The sequence below is a fragment of the Zingiber officinale genome, chromosome 9B (genome assembly GCF_018446385.1).
Source record: "Zingiber officinale cultivar Zhangliang chromosome 9B, Zo_v1.1, whole genome shotgun sequence".
Classification (NCBI taxonomy): Eukaryota; Viridiplantae; Streptophyta; class Magnoliopsida; order Zingiberales; family Zingiberaceae; genus Zingiber; species Zingiber officinale.
The window spans coordinates 33,872,747-33,894,288 of NC_056003.1; the positions used below are offsets into that span (position 1 = coordinate 33,872,747).

The 21,542-nt window shown below is 37.5% G+C and overlaps 1 protein-coding gene across 3 annotated transcripts; it reads left to right on the forward strand.

Annotated features, from left to right (window-relative positions):
* The first annotated feature begins 2 nt into the window (after window positions 1-2).
* On the forward strand, window positions 3-21,122 carry LOC122023846 (putative glycerol-3-phosphate transporter 2). Of its 3 annotated transcripts, none has more exons than XM_042582231.1 (5): window positions 3-267; window positions 9,766-9,914; window positions 18,520-19,143; window positions 20,095-20,270; window positions 20,386-21,122. In XM_042582231.1, the coding sequence occupies exons 3-5, from the start codon at window positions 18,578-18,580 to the stop codon at window positions 20,985-20,987; spliced, it is 1,344 nt and encodes a 447-aa protein (XP_042438165.1). In that variant the 5' UTR covers window positions 3-267; window positions 9,766-9,914; window positions 18,520-18,577; the 3' UTR covers window positions 20,988-21,122. The 3 variants fall into 3 exon arrangements, with proteins under 3 accessions (XP_042438165.1, XP_042438164.1, XP_042438166.1); XM_042582232.1 differs by lacking the exon at window positions 3-267 and adding an exon at window positions 9,426-9,680; XM_042582230.1 differs by lacking the exon at window positions 9,766-9,914 and having other exon boundaries at window positions 4-267.
* The last annotated feature ends 420 nt before the right edge of the window (window positions 21,123-21,542 follow it).

Here is a 21,542-nt window from a genome sequence, read left to right on the forward strand (position 1 = left end):
AATTAACAAATCAGTATTTCCAAGTCGTGCTACGGTTTCTTCCTCGATTGTCGTTTCTTTTCTTTTTTTTTTTTTTTATTTGCCGTCTCCGATCTCGAGACCCAAATCTATCGCCATGGAATAGGTCGGAGCGGTTTCGTAGGCGTTGCCGTCGCAACTCAGCTACCTTTTTTTTCCCTTCAAAGTCCTCGTTTTGAAGCTTCTTATGAGGCACAGAGCTTGTTCCTCGCCTTGCGGGGCATCCTCCTTCACCCCCGGCAAAATGAAGTAATTCGTCCTTACATCTCTCGCCCTTTTTACATGTTTCAGTTTGTTTTTCTAATCTGCTTTGGATTATTACTACTCTCCTCAAGAATGTTGACGTCCTTTTGATTGGATTTGCGAAAATAGTGATTGTTCTTGAATCTTGAAGCTGATTTAAAGCCCCAAAGTTTAAATGGGAGCAACTGCGTAATGCTTCTTTCATTTTTTTAAAATGTTTCTTTGTTGGTTGAGATGGATTGGAATTAAGTTGCTGATATATGATCCAGCTAAAGTTGGAGTTTTTGACGCCAGGGAAGATTCTATGGAATTAATGAGTTGATTTTTGACTAATTATTTCATAAGAACATGAAACTATCCAGCTTGCTGTTGCATAGCATTCTTGCGGAGTGTGCTTTATGCTGTCGAGTGTATTTAAGTTAGCTGGATTGCAAATATGGTGTCAGTGGATTTATATGCATGTTCAATTACTTTGTTGGTTGATTCAGATGCATATACGTTTAAGGAATGTACCAAAAAGGATAGGGCATCACTACGGAAGTGGAGAAGGTTTTAATTCAAAAGTTAGGCTATAATTTCATCCTTCAATACCAGAAAAAGCACATAGCAGTGCCCTTTAATCTATTTTGATGTAGCTGTAAATGGATGAGTTTGTTGGCATACTGAAAATTAGGAAAGTTTGAATGCACAAAAGACAATCTATCCTTCTTAGATGATGCTTGACGTGTGAGAAAGTCATTCCAATATAATAAAGCACATTCTCATAATCTGAGGAATTTAAATGAAACCAGATGAAGTTTTGTTTCCATCTCAAAAATATTCTTAGATGGTCATTGAAATTACTCTATTTACCTTAAGGTGTTTGTAATTCTCTCATCATCATCCTATGGAAGCTAAAGAAAAGGTTCTGCTGGTTAGGTAGGGTAAATATATTTTTGGCTTCTAGCTTTTATTTAGTCGAATTGGGAACAATTTTAGATCCATAAGTACAAGTATAACTAGAGGCGAATGACCACAAACGGTCTCGGTAGTTAGATTTAAGATTCAGTTTCAGGGAGCCTTCATTCCATTGGAATGTGAAGGCACGACTAGAAGGGGGTGAATAGATAATGACAAATCATCGCAATCACAAACTCAAGACAATTGTTATATTCAAATGCATTTATAGATGATGTGTGAAATATGCAGCAGGAATTTAAATGAAAAACACAACAACTAGTACTAGCATAATTTTTTAACTTGGTTTGGACACCCTTCCTACTACATGGCTCGTGTCATGTTTGGTGTGAGCCATCCTCACAGAATATTCACTAGAAAATCAATTGAGCAAAAGTGCTCTTATACATTTTGTTGGATGAGGGAGGAACCTCGTTCGTTAAAAATATTTTCTTTATGATTAACATAAAATCGAATCAGAGTAAGAATTGCAGCGGAAATAAAAAGAAAGTAACACTAAAGACTCGGTTATTTTTACTTGGTTCGGAGCTCAGACGACTCTTACTCCAAGACCTGCGATCTTTGACCACTTTCATTAGGAAATACTAATATTAGTTCTTCTGAAGAAGCAAGATTGTGCAAGTATGATATGATGATAGTAACAATTCTACTATCTTCAAAGAATAAGTGCAAGACAATATTAAAGTTACCAACAACAATTAAGTAGAGATGTAGCATAGTTGGAGAATTCCTTGGAGCAGAGTTGTCGGAGCAGACTTGTCGAAGCTTGCACAGACAGTGACAACAAGAGAAATGTAGATCGGATGAGAGAGTTGTGTCTGGCTCGGTGTTCGAGGGCTTCTTTTATAGGCAGAGTTCGGTCGACTGATCCTTTAGGTATACTAATGTCATGTCCCGAGGAGTCCCTGCTCGACAAATGGACAACATCTCCACCCTTATAACAACATATAGAACCTGGATACAATGTCACAAGATAGTACAAGTATAGTATTTACAACCCACACGACTAGAATTAAACACAACGACGTAGTATAATATGTAGCCCACACGGTTAGAATAAAAACATATGGAAGACATAAAGTAAAATATATAAACTAAAACAACTAATTGCAAGCCGGCCCGACTTGACACAACAACAACAAAGCAAATACAAGATTCAAAGAGCTAAACTCCAAAATCGAGTCAAATTATTACAACAAGTCCACAAATTCATAATGCAAATAAAGCAGGAAGCAAAACTAGAAAATCATCCTCGGATGTGACGTGGGACTGTCAATCAGGATACTTCAAGTGACCTTGTACCATCTACTTGTTACCTGGCGAAAATAAAAGTACAAATAGGGTGGTGAGTTTAAATGACTCAGCGGTATAAGACAGATAGTGCATGCACATAATATATCTAGAGATTCAAAGGTATATAGTCTTATGGGGAAATAATAGCAAGAATAATAGTGACATCATAGTAAATATCCATACCTGAATTCATATATTAAGTAATAGAAAGTTAGGTGTAAGTGGGGATCTGCAACAATACTGCTCATAACTACAAGAGCAATATGTATGACATATACATACTGCCAATAAGTAAACCAGTGTCGATGCACATGCAACAGACATATTTCAATCATATGTAACATATTACAGACATACAGATACAATAAATCAACAGTATATGCAAACACAATATCATATGCATATGCATGACATGGTCACTCCTGCCCACCCCTCAGCTACTATGACCCTGTGTGGTCAAGAGGTCGGGACAATGACAATTGTACAACACTCTAGCTACTACTACTCTTGAATGACCGAGTGGACAATTTGCATAGTAGTTGACTAGCTACATAACAACGGGCCCCTGCTGCTCGCAATTCCAACTACCAATATCCATGAGTGGCCGAGTAGGCATGACCGGACAAACGACATATACTTCAGCTACCACTATCCCTAAGTGGTTGAGTGTGCGTCTCTGGCCAACGACTCTCTCAACTACAAGGGAGACATAGTTGTCGACATGCATACAATGATATGATGAGCAAGATGCGAATAGCCATCACCACAGATATATATAGCAATCAACTATGCTACAGTAAAATCAGTATGCTCAAAGAGTACATGTATATACAGCAATCAATGCGAGTAAACAAAGTATCTAGTATTTACTAAATATCATGGATAACAACGAGAGACTGTATAGATATCAAAACGATCATATCTAAGGTCAAGCATGTAAGTATCAAACTCAGGTAAAATATGAGTAGAGTCAAGGTAAATTCAGCAACTATCCAAATATAGCTCATGCACTAAGGTCAAAGAATTAAAGAAGTAAGGCAAGAAGTACCCGCCTTTATTTGTAGTTCGTTCCAACTGTCTTCAAGTTCATGAGATCACATCCAGCTCGAATCCTACCAATACAGAATACGACGCAAAACTAAGGATTTAAAATCAATATATCATCCTATTAATCCACTTACATTGATCAACATCTCACTAACCCCAATTCACTTAATCCATCAATTATTCATATTAATCCACAATTCTAATCACGAGACTGAAACAATCTAACATAGGAAATGCACAAGCATCAAATAAGGACCTTGATAGAGCAACCTCTGAGTGATCCCATTGAGATCCATGTTCGTCTTCTTTAGCTTAGGGTACATATCAACGTCTAAACGGTCACCAACGATCTCCCTTAATATCATACAATACTATCACTGTTGTTCATGCATTTCACTCTATCAATTGAAGCAAATAGGATTTAATCCAACGTTAATTAATCCTTTACCCGAACTCACCGATAGCGGCTTAACAGTGGCCTGAAATTGCCAGAAGAGCTGCAATCCAGATATGATGAAAGTTGTCCAAATCCGATGAAGGGCGGTGAAATTACTAGATGGAGTGGTTGTTCTCGACCGAAAATAGGAAATAGGGAGGCGATTGCCTTAAGGACAGTGGCGGCCTCAGGATAGCAACGAACGCTAGCTGGGTTCGGCATAAACGGTAAGAGCGACGACAATGGTTGTCCGAGCTTGGCATAGCCAAAGGGCATCGGCGCATATGAAATCGGCGGCTCTCACACGATCGACTACGACATTGATTTGGCCTTAAGTGAAGGGTCGGGGTCGGCGGTCAGCGATCTAGAGCAAAGATTAGGGCATAGGCGGTGAATCGGGAGGAGATAGTGATTAGGGCACGGGGAGGTGTAGCTTGCGGGTAGTCGACACGTTGGTTGACCTCTGTTCGGGACCATCGTCCAGGGAGGAGAGGTAAAGGGCGATGTCTTGCTTGTGGCTAGAGAGAGGTTGGCGACAATGGGTCGTGCGACATCGGGCGGTGGCGCGAGGAGTTGGGGAGGATGAAGGATTGGGAGAAATGAGGGGAAGGACTTAGGTTTTGATTTTATATCTAAGTTAATCAAATATAACCTTTGGTTAAATTAAGTCAATCAACTCCTACTTAAATGGGTATTCCAAACAAGGTTTCCCTAAGTCTAATAGATCAATCCCTTTAAAACGTATCATACAGACTCTATTTAAATCTAAAAAAATTTCTAAAAAATCACAGAAAATGTTATAAGGTTATTTCTCCAATTACACTTATTATTTAATTGTCGTATCTTACAACTGATACTTCTATCGGTTGACTGAACCTTGCGCCTTCTTTCTTTACGTTGATCCGAAATCTTGTGATTTTCATTGTTCAATTGACTAATAAAGCCTGTCGGTCGACTGAACACTTGAATTACCATTCCAGCGAAGATTCGATCTGATCGCCTGTAACTTCCATATTGGGTTCACTCGACTGATTCTCATTATCGGTCGACCGATCCGCTTGTTTACCAAGTTCGCTAATTATGCCATTTTGGCTTGATCGGTCGACCAATCCTATGGTTCGGTTGATCGAACCTTGGTCAACCTGGAACTCAGTTTTATCTGTAAAACAGATTTAGCACAAATACAATAATAATAGTGCTTTTGCAAAATATAGTTATCCGGATATATTAATGTATAAACAAGACAGTAAGGACTGTGCTGATCTCAACGTACAAACCTCCATCCGTTTCTTCAGTTGGATCAACATCTAAAGTTTGTCCCTTATGGGACACAACCTCACTGCACTCCCTCCAGGAGCTTACCTCACTCATCTGTCAAACATCTAGTCCTCCAAATCTGTTTAGACTTTCTCTGCTCAGTATCTGAATGCCTGATCCACTAAGACTTTTTCTGTAATTCTAAATTAGCACAATAACAAATAGTAGTGTAAAATAATATTGGTAAAACTATATTTAGGTTTACCAAAATTCACTGGTCCTATCGATCGTGGTCACACATGCTTGGAGTTTACTCCTCCAAGACTTCTCACTACCTTGGGTTACCTCCCCCTAGGTACCTAGGGTTACCTCCTCTAAGGTTCCATTGCCTGGCTCTAAAGTTCACTCCTCCAAGACTTTTCATTATCTAGGGTTACCTTCCCCTAGGATTTTACTCTTTACCTAGGGTTTTCCTCTTTACCTAGGGTTACCTCTCCTAGGTACCTAGGGTTATCTCTCCTTAGAATTTTCCTCTTACAGGCATCAGGTCAAGGTGACTTGCTTGGACTTGCTAGTCACTTGGTAGACTACTCACCACTTGCTAGTCATTTGATCAACCCTGACCTGATTAGACTTCTCAATTGACTATGTCAACCTTGACCAAGCTCCATTAAACAAATTGTCAAATAACATCAAAATGAGGTCGATTGCACCAACACATTTTTCTATATCTTGAATCTCAAATATGCTTGCATACAAGAATACCCTTAGTTTAACACTAGGGCATATTTTCTTTTGAATACAACAACAACATCAACCAAGCCTTATCCCATTAGGTGGGGTCAACATTATTTTCTTTTGAATATATATATATCTAAAACATGCATAAAAAAAAAATAAAATTTTTAATCTCACCCTAAAAACATAGATGAACCCTTAGGTGAGGAGAGGGTTATCTCCATGAGAACATGATGTACTACTGAAGTGTTGGGCGTGGGAGAAGTGGAAGGTGTGGGCAGTTACAAAAAATGCCCACATACCTCACTTGTATCTTGATAACCCGCATACCTCACTTGTTTCTAGGGAGAGGTTGCATCCAAGTGGAAGAAACGAGAAGTCGAAATATGATCCTGCTTATCGTCAAATGAGGAACATCCAAGTAGGTTATTAGGATTTGGTTTGTGACCATTGAAGAGCTCTTCATTTTGTAATTGCTCTTCCGACAGTGAGCTCGAATCTTCTGGCGACGAGCACGAATAACAGGATTCATCCTTGCAGATCACTGTAAGTTTTATGGTTTTTGTATTTTAGTATTTCATGCTTTTCAATTCCTTCATTGGTATCAGACCATTAGATTGGAATGCATGATTCCTATGCATTTGAAAATTCTTTTCTGCACTGTTAAAATCACAATATGTCACTGGGCAAAACCACGACTGAGTTATGATCTGCGACCTTCGCTAGGCCCTGAACGAAGCAGCCAACACCCACGGAAATTTCCTCCGAAATCGGTAATAGGGTAAGCCACCGAGTTGCTTGCCGGTGACAGCACTGCTACCGAGCAGCATGCTATGTCAGGCAGGGAAATCGTGGCCGGAGCCAGGCTTGTGTCACAGAGGTATGTCGACAACGACATACTAGATCCAGAGAAGGTTTCCCGTTTGGCCGGCGATGTTCCAGTGGCTGGGGTGAGCTGAAAATCGTGTTTCGAAGTTTTTTTGCGTTAACGGCCAATGGCGTCGTCGTCAGGCCAAGAGAGTCCATCGCCGGAAAGGATCGGCGATCGCCCTAGTAGGCAGGTGATTGGCCATCGTGGCAGGCGACCGTTGTTGTAGTTGTGTGGAAGCGGCGTGCGACTTGTGGCGTGGGCGTAGTGAAGAAGGTCGAACAAAATTACTATTTGAGAAAAAATTTGATATATAAAAAATTCGGTTTGGTTACGTTTTTTTTTTTTGTTTAAATGTATGTTTAAAAAACACATTTTTTTTATGCATGGCATAACACCATTATGAAAAAAAAACCTTTAATTATTTTTTTAATGTACATGGATATTAATTGTAATTGGGCTTATTAGATCACTAACTAGTTCATTGAACTAGACTAGGTTGGTTTAACAAGACCAATTTGGTTCACTTACACCCTGTTCTTGGTCAAACCATTAGTTGTTTTAACTAAACCAGTTTGGTCCAAATCAGAATTGGTCTAATTCAAAGATTAATTAATTGGGCTTGGATCAGATATGATCAAATGACCAAATTTGTTCTATTGGGTCAAATTTGATAAAATGGATTAGACTTATTCTAATGGGTCAGACTTAATCCAATAGGTATTGGTTTGATCAAACGGAGCTGAGTTTGATCAATAAGTCTTAGATTGGCTTAAATGAGTTTAGATTCAATAATAACAAAACATAGGTACAGAAGATCCTTGTCTAATTAGATTAGTTTTAACGAGGACAATGGACCAAGCTTAGGATTTGGATTCCCAATCGACCGGTCTAATGGGTTCAGTCGACTTAGACTCCTGAAAATCTAGAAGATTTATTTATTCTTGATTAATAATGTTGGTTCTATACCTGTATAAATTGAATTAAGCCAATTTTGTACTGGTTAGTCAGTTTTGTACTGACTTATTTAATTTTAATTTACATATGACACGGATGATTACCACCTTAACTCATCATGAAGTGCGACGGAATGAGCTACGAGAGCAAATTCAGGAGATCGAGTATAACCTTGTTTATGGAGTCGATGGACACATTCGATGGCTCGATAGATTATTCTAGAAACTCGAGCGGGAAGCGTTTCCCGTCCTGGACAATTACTGAATCTGGGCTTTGATACGTTCATTGTCGGTGTATCCCAAGGTGGTAGTAGACTATGTATGGGGGCACCATAAAGAATGCTTCACATATTCAGAGTTATGTGAGGAACTGCTTCACCATATGGATGAAGAGGATCCTGAAAAGTCCGAAGAGGATCTTGAAGAGTTTGAGGAAGTTCCTGAAGAGGATCCGATTGTAGATCCAATGGAGAATCCTGAAGCTGTCCTACTCGAGATTGCCCCAAATAAGTCCAGTTTGAAAGAGATAATGTTGGTTGCTATACTAGTGTCTGTCCTAGTGGAGTGGTGTTAACCTATCTAGTTTGTTAGAATTTTGTTATTGTTACTGTTGTTGCGTATAAACAGTATTAGTCCGTTTAGGTTACGTGAGTTTGTTATATGTTAACAATATGCAACATATTTATGTTAATGATATGTTCATTCATATGTATATTTATGCTTATTACTCTACATAATGCATGATAAATGATTAATGCAGATACTCTTTGATTAGTTCATTATGATTATAATTATAAATGATTAGTTCATTTAATTAAAGAAAAAGGTGAATAATGATGAAGTTCACTAGATGGGGTGTATGCAATATAATCCATCAATGTCGGTCAGATTGGAAAATACAAATAATGAGTGGAAATATAATTATCACTTGATTTTGTAAACTAATTCAAATTTATATTGAGTTGATAAAATATTACGTACATGTAATATACAATGAATATCTAAATAATTTGTTTATTTATGGTAGATTATGGCAACCCAGAACAGTATAGCTGAACTCAATATGGGAGAAAAATTTAATGGAGAAAACTATAAAATCTAGCACCTCAGGATATAGTATGTACTTGAAGAACAAGAAGTTCTTGAAGTTATAAATCAGGTTATGGTAGAACCTATAGATGATTCCACTGCACATAACAGACAAGATCTTGATGCCTATAAGGCATGGAAGAAAAAAGAGTCCACTGCAAAGGGCATATTGTTTAGTTCAATGGTTGATGACCTAACTTTTGAGTATGAGTCGTATCTTTCGGCTCATGCAGTCTGGGTAGTCCTTAAGGAGAAATATAGTGGAGTAAGTCTGAGCAAGCTTCTATAGCTGACGATCAAGTTTAACAGTTACAAGAAGTGTCTGAATGTTTCGATGGTTCAACATCTTAAGGAGACGTCGAACATGATTTAGAAGTTTAAAATTGCTGGTCATGAGTTGACCAATGTATAACAAGTTCAAACAGTTATTCGTTCCGTTTCAAATTCTTGTAGACCATGAAGCAAACCCTAACTCACAGTAAAAGTATCAAGACTTTCACTGATGTCTCACACCATGTAGAATTGGAGGTGGAGAAAGAGAATCCCCAAGGATTTTTGGACTGGCCTATGTGGCTATCGGTTTTGTTGGATCATCTGGATCTAAGGAAAAAAAATGATTCAAGAAGGGGAAGGGAAAGAAGCAAGAAGCTGATACTGTGGGGCAGGTCTAATCAAGAAGAAAGGAAAGAAGATCGGAGTGAAACCTAAAAGCAAGTTGACTTGCTTTAATTGTGGTAAGAAAGGTCACTTCGTTCGGGAGTGCACTGAGCCGAAAAAGGTAAATCTAAGTACGTCTTCTTTTCTTAAGCATTTTGTTGCTAGTTTAGTATTGTTAGCTGATTCTTATCTTTTGTGGATTATAGATTCGAGAGTAACCAACCATGTAACTCGGAAGCGAGTTACATTTGTAGAGTACCGTCGGGTACCAGCTGACAACAAATGGATCTATGTGGTAAATAATGCAAGGTTGAAGTCAAAGGAGTCAACACTTGCAAACTCAACTTCCATGGTGGTAGTGTTTTGTTTCTACATGATATCCTGTATGCTCATGAAATTTGACTGAATCTTGTTTCTGTTACATGTCTTCTTGATTTAGGGTATTGTATTAATTTTTACAGCCGATATGTTGAACTTAAGATTGATTTGGTATTAATTGAATATGATTTTTAAACAAATAGTTTTATCGTTCTTGATGTAGAACCAGATGTTAATTGTGCTATTAAGGGTTGTTTTTCGAACATTGCTCTAACTAGTGATGCAGGTATAATTAATGAGGTTTGTGTTACGCTACCGCACGAGCATGATTACGTTGTCAGTAATATAAAAGATCGTCGAACCCACAGGGCTGATTATAAGCACCAGTGATCTCTCACATAGAATTAGCTAAATAATTGGCGGTTAAAAGTTACGCGCTAAGTAAAGGGAAATAGATTGAGAAGAGGAAAGAGAGAGAGGAGGAAACTTGGCTTGGGGAAATGTTCTAGGGGTTCGGTTTCATTGTGATGTTTATTAATATATCATGGTCCACCAATTGCTATCCTCAATTAATATGTACTTGTAGGAAGTTAGATTTATTATCGGCTCTCCCATGCAGTGGTCAAGCCGGCATGCTATTTGGATCGATATCCCTTGCTATTAAACAGAAGTCATTCCTATGATGTTCGGTAACGAGTCACCCCTGTCAAGGGCCCCTCGGTCATAAATCAAAGGAACACACTCATACACAATTAACTATAGAGATAAAGATAACAATTATGTGCAATTCCCTACTTTCTTGTGGGGATTTGTTTTTCCTTTCAAGGTGCTTCCCTAAACATCCTGAAACGGTTTACCCTTGTCACTAGAACCCCTCGGTCATACAATCTAGGGCATCCCCTCTACGGGATCAGCAATTCCACACAAACATCCAATCAAACATGAGAATTAAGTTCAAGCACAACAAATTCACATAAGATCAAATAGATACAAGGCCTGATAATGTCATCTAGATAGGAAATTGGCATATCCATGAGTTCTTACATCAATCCACACCTCAATTACTCCCTTAATCATAAAATAATAGATCTATTCCATGGTAAGAAGAAAATGATCCAAAGACATAAGGATTGAAAGCATCCAAACCCAACAAGAAGAAGAAGGGAGAAGAATGCTTATCCGGTTGCATCGAGTGATCTCCATATTTAATCCTTTGCTTACGGAATCGATGTGATGTTGGAAACAGCCTCGGATCGTCGAACGGAGAGCGTGGAGAACGTAGATCGTCACCAAGATGGATCTCCCAAAGGGAGAACCTTCTTCCTCTTGAAAAGGGAAAGAGATCCCATTATATAGTGTTGGGCACGAATCTGGTATGACTTGTGCCACGGTCGTGTGGTATCCACACGGCCACCTTCTTCTTAGCTTCGGGTTAGGTGGCACGACCGTGTGAATTCACATAGCTGTGTCTTGCTTGGTCTCTGGACAGGTGGCACGGTCGTGTGAAGTCACATGGTCGTGTTCTGCTCCTCCTCTAGTAGGCCACACAGTCGTGTGAAGACACACGACCATGGCCTTTTCCTTCTCTACTTCTTTGACACGGCCGTGTGGATTCACACGGCCATAGTCTTCTGTCCTCCTTTGCTCTTCAGATCGTCTACGAGCACTGTTTTCGCCCCAAAAGTGACAATAGAAAACACACAAAGTGTAGATCTCCGACAAAAAAGAGTAATTATGTTGAAAGTATGATAAGAGGTATAGAAATGCACAAATAAAGTACATGAATGTACGTCAAAACATGCATAAAAGTGTATATGATCTATGCATATCAGTTTGGCATGATAGATTAGGACACATAGGATAAGAACGTATAAATCAATTCGCTAAAGAGGGTCTATTAGGCACTCGGGCTAAGATTCACTTGTCTATATGTGAGCATTGTCTTGCTGGAAAAGCAACTAAGAAACCTTTTGGTAAGTCTAATAGAGCCGAGTCACCATTGCAATTAATTCATTCGTGTAGTCTAATGAATGTGAAGGCTAGACATGGAGCTTCCTATTTCATTACATTTATTGTTGATTTCTTTCGTTTTGGTCATGTGTATTTGATTTCTCATAAATTTGAAGTATTGGATTGCTTCATTCGTTATATGAACTAAGTTGAGAATCAAACGAAACGTAAAGTTAAGACTTTACGCATATAGTGTGGGGGGGGGGGGGGGGGCATATTTGTTTGATATGTTCAAGGCAATATGTAATAATAGAGGGATTATTAGACATCTGACAATCCTTGGAGCTCCATAACAAAATAGGATAGCTAAAAGAAGAAATAGGATTCTTTTTGAAATGGTTAAGTCTATTATGATGCAGGCCAATTTGTCGATCTCCTATTGGGGAGATGCATTATTAGCTGCAACCTATATACTTAACAAAGTATCTTCAAAATCAGTTCCATCTACCTCATATGAACAATGGAAAGACAGAAAATCAGATTTGAGTAATCAGACCTTGGGGGTTAGCTGTCTATGTTCATGATAGTTTTCACAAGTATGGAAAACTAGGACCTAAGGGTAAGAAATGTATCTTTATTAGATATTCTGAGACCTCTAAAGGTTATGTTTTCATAGGTGAGTAAAAAGATGAAACCATCTCCGAAATAGATTCGAGAGATGCGACTTTTCTCGAAACAGAGTTCTCAACAAGAGGTAATGTTGATAAAAGTGTTCCTCTATTTGAGGAGGATGAGATATTATCAACAAGAGAGGTGTCAAAAAGGATGTCTGAGTCTAGTCAACCGAGTGGAAGTTATTTGTCAAGTCATGAGTTGACTTCTTAACAGCCCAACTAACAAAAAAGTGTTCGTAAAATTAAACCTAAAAAGAGATTTGATATTGAGAATGAGACATTGATGACACTCCTATGATGATGAACCTTAATCTATTGAGGAAGCATTGGGATGTAGAGTTAGAGAAAAGTGGAAAGCTGCAATGGTTGAAGAGATGGAGTCTATGAATCAAAATCATGTTTGGGACTTAGTCGATCTTTCTTTGGGTCGAAAGACTATTGGGAATAAGTGGATTCTCAAGATAAAGAGGAAAGCTAATGGATCGATTAACAGATACAAAGCTCGTTTGGTTGCAAAAGGATATTACTCAAATGGAGGGTATTGACTTTGAAGAGACATTTTCTCTCGTAGTGAAATTTGTGTCAATACGAGTTATTTTAGTCTTTGTGGCACATTATGACTTGGAATTATATCATATGGATGTAAAAACTGTTTTCTTTAACAATATGCTTGACGAGGAAATCTATATGATTCAGCCAAAAGGTTTCATTACTGAAGGCCAAGAGAAGAAAGTATGTAGACATAAAAAATCTATATATAGGCAAAAACAAGCATCAATACAATGAAACATAAGCTTTAGCGGAGTCATTTTATCTTATGGTTTCGAGATGATCAATAAGGATCATTGCGTTTTCCTGAAAAGGGAAAAAGGAAAGTATGTCATTTTATCATTATATGTTGATGATATGCTGATAGCTGGAAATGACATAGGATATGTGAATGAAGTTAAGAAGTGACTATCATCATAATTTGATACAACGGATATGAGAGAAGCTAAGTACATCTTAGGGGTGAAAATCATTAGAGATCATTCTAAAAAACTTTTGAATCTGTTACAAGAGTCTTATATAAATAAGATGTTATATCATTTCAGCATGTCTAATTGCAACGTAGAATATACACATATTGTGAAAGGTACTGTTTTGAGCAAGAGTATGAGTCCCAAAACTCATGAGAAAATAGCTGAGATGAACAAAAAATCATATGTCAGTGCTATTGGTAATTTGATGTGTACACGTCCCGATATCAGCTATGTTGTTGGCTTAACCAAGATACTGGAAGGAGGTGAAAAGGATATTCGGATATCTGAAGGCGATAACAGATTATTGTCTTTGTTTTCAAGGATCAAATAACAGTCTGAAAGGCTATTCAGATGTAGATGGGGTTGGGGATGATAGAAAGTTCACATCAAGCTATGCGTTCTTGTTGAATGGTAGCGTCATCTCATAGAGCAGTAAGAAACAGGCTTGTGTAGCTTTGTCAACTATGGAAGCTAAATATGTGGCATGTTTAGTGGCTGTGCAAGAAGCAGTCTGGTTAAGAAGGTTCCTGAAGCATATGAAGATTGCTGAGGACAGATTTGTGAAGCATTTGAAAATTGCTGAGGACTAGAAGTCCATTTACAATGTCCTGTGACAGTTAAGCTGCAATAACTTTCACAGCAAAGGTAAATATATAGAAATTAAGTATAATTTTGTAAAGGATATTGTGGCTAAAAGGAAGGCAATTCTTGAGTATGCCCCTACACATGTAGATCATTTTACTAAGCCAATGACTAGAGAGTCATTTAGAGAACATGTAAAGTCTTTGGGACTTTGTAGAATGTAACAATATTGACAATCAGATATTGTGATTTGATTGTGTGATTTGCCATAATTTATTTATTGTATATGTTGTTTTTATTACATTCATATAAGATCTCATGAACATATTGGCAGGTTGAGATTGGTCCACTCACATGGACAATTATCTTTGTTTGTAAGTACAAATAAAGGTAAAACTGTCACTTATGGGACATCTTACTTAGAACGGAGACATATTCATAAATTAAGGTCGTCTTGATAATTGTGTCAAGATAAGATTAGTTATGTATTAATAATGATCGAAGTAAATGAACCCACCATTTACTAAACGTGTTGGAAGTCAGATTTGAATTCATGAGTTGAATTTAGGATTAAACATTAGGTATGTCTAGATCAAAATCCGTACGATGTTAAATTTGAGGAAAACATACTCTCTTTTTTATAAAGAGGATAATTTCGTAGCATGTGATTCATACCACATGTGCTATTGCGACAATAAGGGTAGTAGGAGAATGGATCTCTGCTTCTCCACTATGTAAGACCCTTGAGATTATAAGTTAATCTCAGTTTTGCCCTAAGTGACTATTTAGTTGTTTACTTAAAGTTTTATTAGTGACTGCTACTTTAGTATGTTTCCAGCTATGGATGATTCGGTCTATGGAGCATAACTAGGAAAACGACTGCTTAGAATGAATATATTCTAGCTAAAAAGGAAGATTAAATAGTTTTACATCTTTTGATGTTATTCACTAGTCGACCCATTTTTGTTATGTATAGAAATGATTGTGAATATTGAATATGGAGCATGCTCTTGACATAATAGTCATTATGAGGGATTAAAGATGTTATTGATGTAAATAAAGATTATTTAATCTGGATAAATAGTAAGATATGAATATCTCCAAGATAATGGTTGTGCCACTGGGAGATTGGATGTTTCTTAGATAACGGATATGTACCACCAGGAGAGAGACTATTCACTCGGAGAGCAGCTATGTAAGATGCAACAATCTTTTTAACGACTATCGCTCAGTGTGCTGCCGCACGAACCATTTTCTCTAAGTATGAATTGGATGTTCTGATATAGCCTTTGTGAGTAAACTCTTATATAGTTTGACTTATTTAGTCTTTGTGACTAACTAGTCTTAGTGGTTTGACTTGGACGAGTGGGAGATGTTGGATGTGGTAGAAGTTTACAAAAACTGCCTATATACGTCACTTGTATATAGCCCACATACCTCACTTGTTTCTAGGGAGAGATTGTGTCCAAGTGAAAGAAATGAGAAGTAGAAATCTGATCCTGCTTATCGTCAAAAGAGGAACATTCAAGTAGACTATTGGGATTTGGTTTGTGACCATTGAAGAGCTCTTCATTTTGTAATTGCTCTTCCGACGGCGAACACGAAAGTTTTACGGTTTTCGTATTTTAGTATTTCATGCATTTCAATTCCTTCATGAAGCCTTGATCACACAAAAAAAAACCCTTGAAAGAGTTCTTGTTAAATTAAATTGAAAGGATAACCATAGAGGATGATGATCACTATCTCCAGACCACTTTCGAAAAGCTATATGAAGAAGATCTCCAATGAATACTTATGGACCATATTTGTCAAGATTTAGAATTTCTGTTGAGCGGAGAACCAGTGATTACAAGAGAAAGGCCGTTATGTGGCACAGGCACAGGGAAACAATGCTCATGCTGGGGCTGAGATATCAAGGAGGAAAGCTTGCTGAAAAAAATATAGTTTGAAGTGGCGTACAGGGGCAGGAAAAGTGGCATGGAGAAAGGGAGAGGTTGCACTGCTATTATTACCCAATTCACAATGCTCCTCACACTAGAAAAACCAGAACTGATGAAATGAACTGTGTGATCCAAGTGAAGAATAACGTAGTATTGTTCAATGAAAAGAATACTACTTACATTATATATAGGACCATAAACCATAACTTGGTTAAAAAACATCTCATTTAGGACTAAACTATATATTTTAACAGTTTCCACTTCCCAACAAAGAATCTAAGTTTTATTCTCTTACTAGTTTCCACTTTCCAACAAGAATCTATGTTGTTTTTTTCTTCTAATCACTATATTAATGACAATGATATTATCTGCTATTAAATTTCTTGAAATATCTTTGAAGGTTGAATTGTAATAAAATTTGCACTACTTGAGACTCTTTAAACCCCCATTAATTGAACCCTGGCTGAAAGCTAAGGATTTTCTGAAGCCATATATTTTGGTTCATCTATTCTACTTAGCAATTGAAGGGGAGCCTTGACGCAATGGTAAAGTTGTTGTCATGTGACCAAAAGGTCACGGGTTCGAATCCTGGAAACAGTCTATTGTAAAAAGTAGGGTAAGGCTGCGTACAATGAGATCCTTCCCCGGGACCCCGCATGGCGGGAGCTTCGTGCATCGAGTTGCCCTTTATGCTACTTAGCAATTAAAACTCTCTTGTATAATTTTTTTTAGAAATTTTGCTTATGGATAATATTTCTCCTTTTATTCTACACTCCTAATCAAGGTTTAAAATCTTCACCCGTGCTGAGGTTTCGGTCCCAGACCGGAACGATACGGTTTCGGTATCGTATCGTGCCGTGCCGATATGGTTTTGGTTTTTTTTTTATTTATATATAGTAATTATTAGATAAATATATTTATTGTGTATAATTTAAAAATAAGTTATATATTGATTTTATATAAGTTCACCATTATTAAACAATTTCATATTGTTAGAAAAAATAATTAAATATAGTTTTTTTTTAAAAAAATTATCTATCAATAACTAAAATTAAAATTGATACATCATAATATTATAATATGTTATATTATTAATACTAAAAGGAGTGACGTGAATCAAATTCAAGGGTTTTGTCATATTTTGCTTAAATAACCTTTATAGTTCTCCAATCTCCAGATTAAATAATTATAATTATATAAATTAATACTTTTATATATAATCAGATAAATTAACTATTTATTTATTTAATAATTTAAATAATATAAGTTTGAAATAGTAAAAAAACTTAGAATATCAATTAAACATTAAAATATTAAAAAAATACAAAATAATTAAACAATATATAAGAATATAAATTTGATTTATTAGAATTTTTATAATTTTTTTAGAATTTTAAAATAAAATTTAAAACAGTACGAATAATTTCAGAATATTATTTAATAAAATTTATTAATTTTTTAAAAAATTTAAATATATTTTTTATATTTTATTAAGATAATTTAATTAGGGTTTATGAAAGTCTCTTTAAAATATCACAGTTAGGTGGGAATTGTTTGATTTAATTAGGGTTAATTTTCTACAGTAGCACCACGCCCGTGACACGTGCGCCCGCGACTACGACGCACCAGCTACCACGACGCGCTCGCGACCTGCGGATGCCTCCGACTGAGCTGGAAGAGTCCGGCGACATCTCCGGCGGCACCGGAGGTGTCCCGCGACCCTTTCGGCGCCACTGGAAGCGTCCAACGACGCTCTCGGTGCTGCCAGAAATGTCACGTCGCGACGCCTCCGGTGCCTGCGACGATGAAATCGTCGTTGGCCTGGTGCCGGTTTCGGTGTGCATGCGGAATGGTAAGTTTCGCTCGTTCCGCCCGGCACAAAACGAAATTTTGAGCCGTGCTCCTAACAGATAATTACTCAGTTTTAGTTTACTAAACACCATATGATTGGGATTCATTTGGGCTTTATTTACCTTAGACATTTATGTGTCATTCATCAAATACCATACTATACTATTTTAGTGTGTTATATATACACAGTTCTGATACGTTGCACACCCCGAGTCTCGACTGTGCGCACCTGTGGACGACTGAGTGGGATTCCAAGCGCTCGGATCACTTCCGGCCCCGAGTGCTCGAAATTTACTCGGGGTAGCTGTTCAGTCATCTAATTGAGAGTCTTGTTGTTTATATATGACTGCTCTTTTATGAGCATTATCCCACACATGATCAAGGACTATTTTTCAAAATTTTCCATTTTCTTTCCATCAGTAAGTTTTCTTTTATGGTTATAAAGTTGTAACATTTCCTTCTGGAGGATCATTTTTGCTCTAGACAACAATAAGTCAGCTACCATGCGATTGTCTTCTTTTATGAGCTGCATATGTACTAGAATAATTTTCATGTCAGAAAACAAATACAGATTGGAAGTTTAATTGTTACCCAAAGCTTAACATTATTGTTTATTAAAACAGGTCAAGGAGGATATTTGGATTCTCTGTGTCTCTCATTCTCATCAACCTTGCTTCTATTATGGAGCGTGCCGATGAGAGTCTATTACCAGCAGTTTATAAAGAAGTTAGTCAGGCCTTCAATGCTGGTCCTATTGAGCTCGGATACCTTACTTTCATACTAAAGTTTGTTCAGTCAATAGCATGTCCTGTGGCAGGCGTGCTAGTCCTTTATCACGACCGCCCTGTTGTTTTGGCAATGGGTACTGCCTTCTGGGCTTTGTCCACAGCTGCAGTTGGTTTGAGCCAGCGTTTTGAGCAGGCTGCATTTTGGAGGGCAATAAATGGGTTTGGGTTGGCCATTGTCATACCTGCACTGCAATCATTCATCGCAGATAGTTATATGGACGGTGTGCGTGGTACTGGATTTGGCTTGTTAAGCCTTGTAGGTGCAGTAGGGGGTATCGGAGGTGGTGTTCTGGCTACAATTATGGCTGGACACGAGTATTGGGGAATACCAGGATGGCGTTTTGCTTTCATCATGATGGCATCAGTGAGCTTGCTGATTGGAGCTCTGGTATATCTGTTTGTTGTTGAACCTAGGAAAGATCCTTTGGCTGCTCATGGTGCTGATGATGACACTGAAAGGTAAGATACAATTTTGACCTATTCAGTTTCATCAGTCTGCTTTTCTAATTCTTCTTGATTCTTTCTGCATTTTCTCAGTTCCCAGTTGGCCATTGTTGCTTGATAAAATCCAAGTAATCCTTCATTTAACTTGGAACTCGTAAGGTGTTCTGCAAAGTTTCACTAATTAATTTTTGATTCTTGTTAAGATCTAGCATGGAATGATAACTTTTGAATTCAACAATATGAACTGCCTACCGTGAACTAAGCTAATTCATTTTGATCCTTTCAGTCCTAGTTTTTTATAATAAAAAACCTGACAAGTAATTTAGAAAAATGTTATTGCAAGGTGAAACCTCAGGAGGCCATTTTTATGCAAATTGACTCAGACTCTGGATCATTGAGGCACTGTCAGATTTGAGAACACACGGTTTTGCTATTACTAAAAAATCCATAGCTTGACGGGAAATCTTTTTGAGTTCTATATAAGGCTTTAAAGCTTTTTCGTACTCATCATCAAAAACCCAATTATCATTGACAATGGATCTACTTTTCGTCATAGGGTTAATTTCTATTGCAATCTTACCTTCATACTCATATCTCCGGATTCAGTTTCTGATTCCCGAAGGACATTCGGTTTAGTTCTTTTGCTTGACATCCAAATTTACAGTTATAATATTTGACTAAATATGCATCAAGACTTAGGAACGGATATAGATGGATAGATCATGCCGACAACATTTCCAACTTTTGCTTATGCTTCTATTTATGCATATTGTGTTTCAACCAAAAAATTTAAGAAATCTTCTTTGTTCTAATGCCTAATTCCTGAGACGTGCAGATGGTGCTTATTGTAGCATCGATTCTTGATTTCTGTATCGACTGAGTGATTATCTTCGATGCCGCATAAGAAAATGTCAGCTTTCTCTGCTAGTTTGCAAATTAACTTACTAAAAAATGCATATTTTCCAGGGCCATCCTGGTTCCGAAAGGTACCGTAACTGTATCTTCGATCTGGAGTAATTCCTGGTTAGCAATGAAATCTGTGATGAGAGTGCATACATTTCAGATCATTGTCCTTCAAGGCATTGTTGGTTCATTACCATGGACAGCCATGGTTTTCTTCACAATGTGGTTTGAATTGATAGGTACAATCGAGCAGAATACAGCGCACTAGAATCCTTCAGAATTCTAACAAATTATCTGATCTTCACTTATGAATTCTCTGTTCACATGATACTTTTTTTTTATCTTATCTTGAAGGATTCGACAATAACAGCTCAGCTGCGTTAAACAGCTTTTTCGCCGTCGGATGTGCTTTGGGTTCCTTCCTAGGGGGATACATAGCTGACAGCATCTCCAAGTACTACCCTGACTCGGGCCGAGTTATGTGCGCTCAATTCAGTGCCTTCATGGGCATTCCTTTTTCTTGGATTCTTCTTACTCGAATCGAGCAGTCTGTAGAAAACTGGAATGCTTTTGCCGTCACACTGTTCTTCATGGGCTTATGCATTAGCTGGTGTGCCTCTTGCGCCAACAACCCCATGTTTGCAGAGGTTGTCCCACCCAAGCACCGCACAATGATTTATGCATTTGATCGAGCATTCGAGGGATCGTTCGCCTCATTTGCAGCACCAGCAGTAGGTTACCTTACCGAGAAGATTTATGGTTATGATCCAAAATCATTCGAGACATCAGGCGGCTCCGCTCAAGGTGCATTAGCACTATCAAAGGGTCTTCTGGTGATGACTATCATTCCTTTCGGCTTGTGTAGCTTATTTTACAGCCCCCTCTATGTGATATTTAAGCTCGATCGGGATCGCGCTAAGGTGGCCTGTTCAAAGGAGCTAGAAATGATCTCGTAGAAAGACAGTAGCAACTTCGCGAGCTTAGTGTAGATGATGATTTAGTCGAATGCACTGGAAATCTTCGTTTGTAATAAGTTCGAAGTTTTGACCCCCTTTCATTTGTATTTATCTCATCTTAACCATTCTAGTTCACTTAAATGGTAAATTAGTAAAATGCATGAGTAAATTATAAGGACTAAATTGAAATTAGTAAATTACAAGGGTCAAAAAGAGACAAATGAAATTAAATAAGTATCTTCTTAAATATCAAACAAACCACTTAGCTCGAACTGGACACTATCCAAATCATGACTTAAAATATTCATAATTATGGGAATTTTTCAAGAGCTCTTATGATCTCTTAACTATAAAAAAAAAAAAAAAAATCTCGACAACTTATTTGATTCCATTTTTTTAATAAAATATTATAAAAACATTTTAATAAAAAATAAATTGAAAGAGCGGCTCCGTAAACACAGAGCTTCTCCTTGCCCAAATCAAAAGAGCTCCCTCCCCTTGGCCACGTATGTGCCCTTAGCCCGATTTAGGCATCTAAGTGAATTGTAATATATC

Coding starts and splice junctions, on each gene's coding strand:
- LOC122023846 (XM_042582230.1), top strand. CDS start 206: ATGAGGCACAGAGCTTGTTCCTCGCCTTGCGGGGCATCCTCCTTCACC. Junction 19,144..20,094: donor GCTGATGATGACACTGAAAG/GTAAGATACAAT, acceptor CATATTTTCCAG/GGCCATCCTGGTTCCGAAAG. Junction 20,271..20,385: donor AATGTGGTTTGAATTGATAG/GTACAATCGAGC, acceptor CTTATCTTGAAG/GATTCGACAATAACAGCTCA.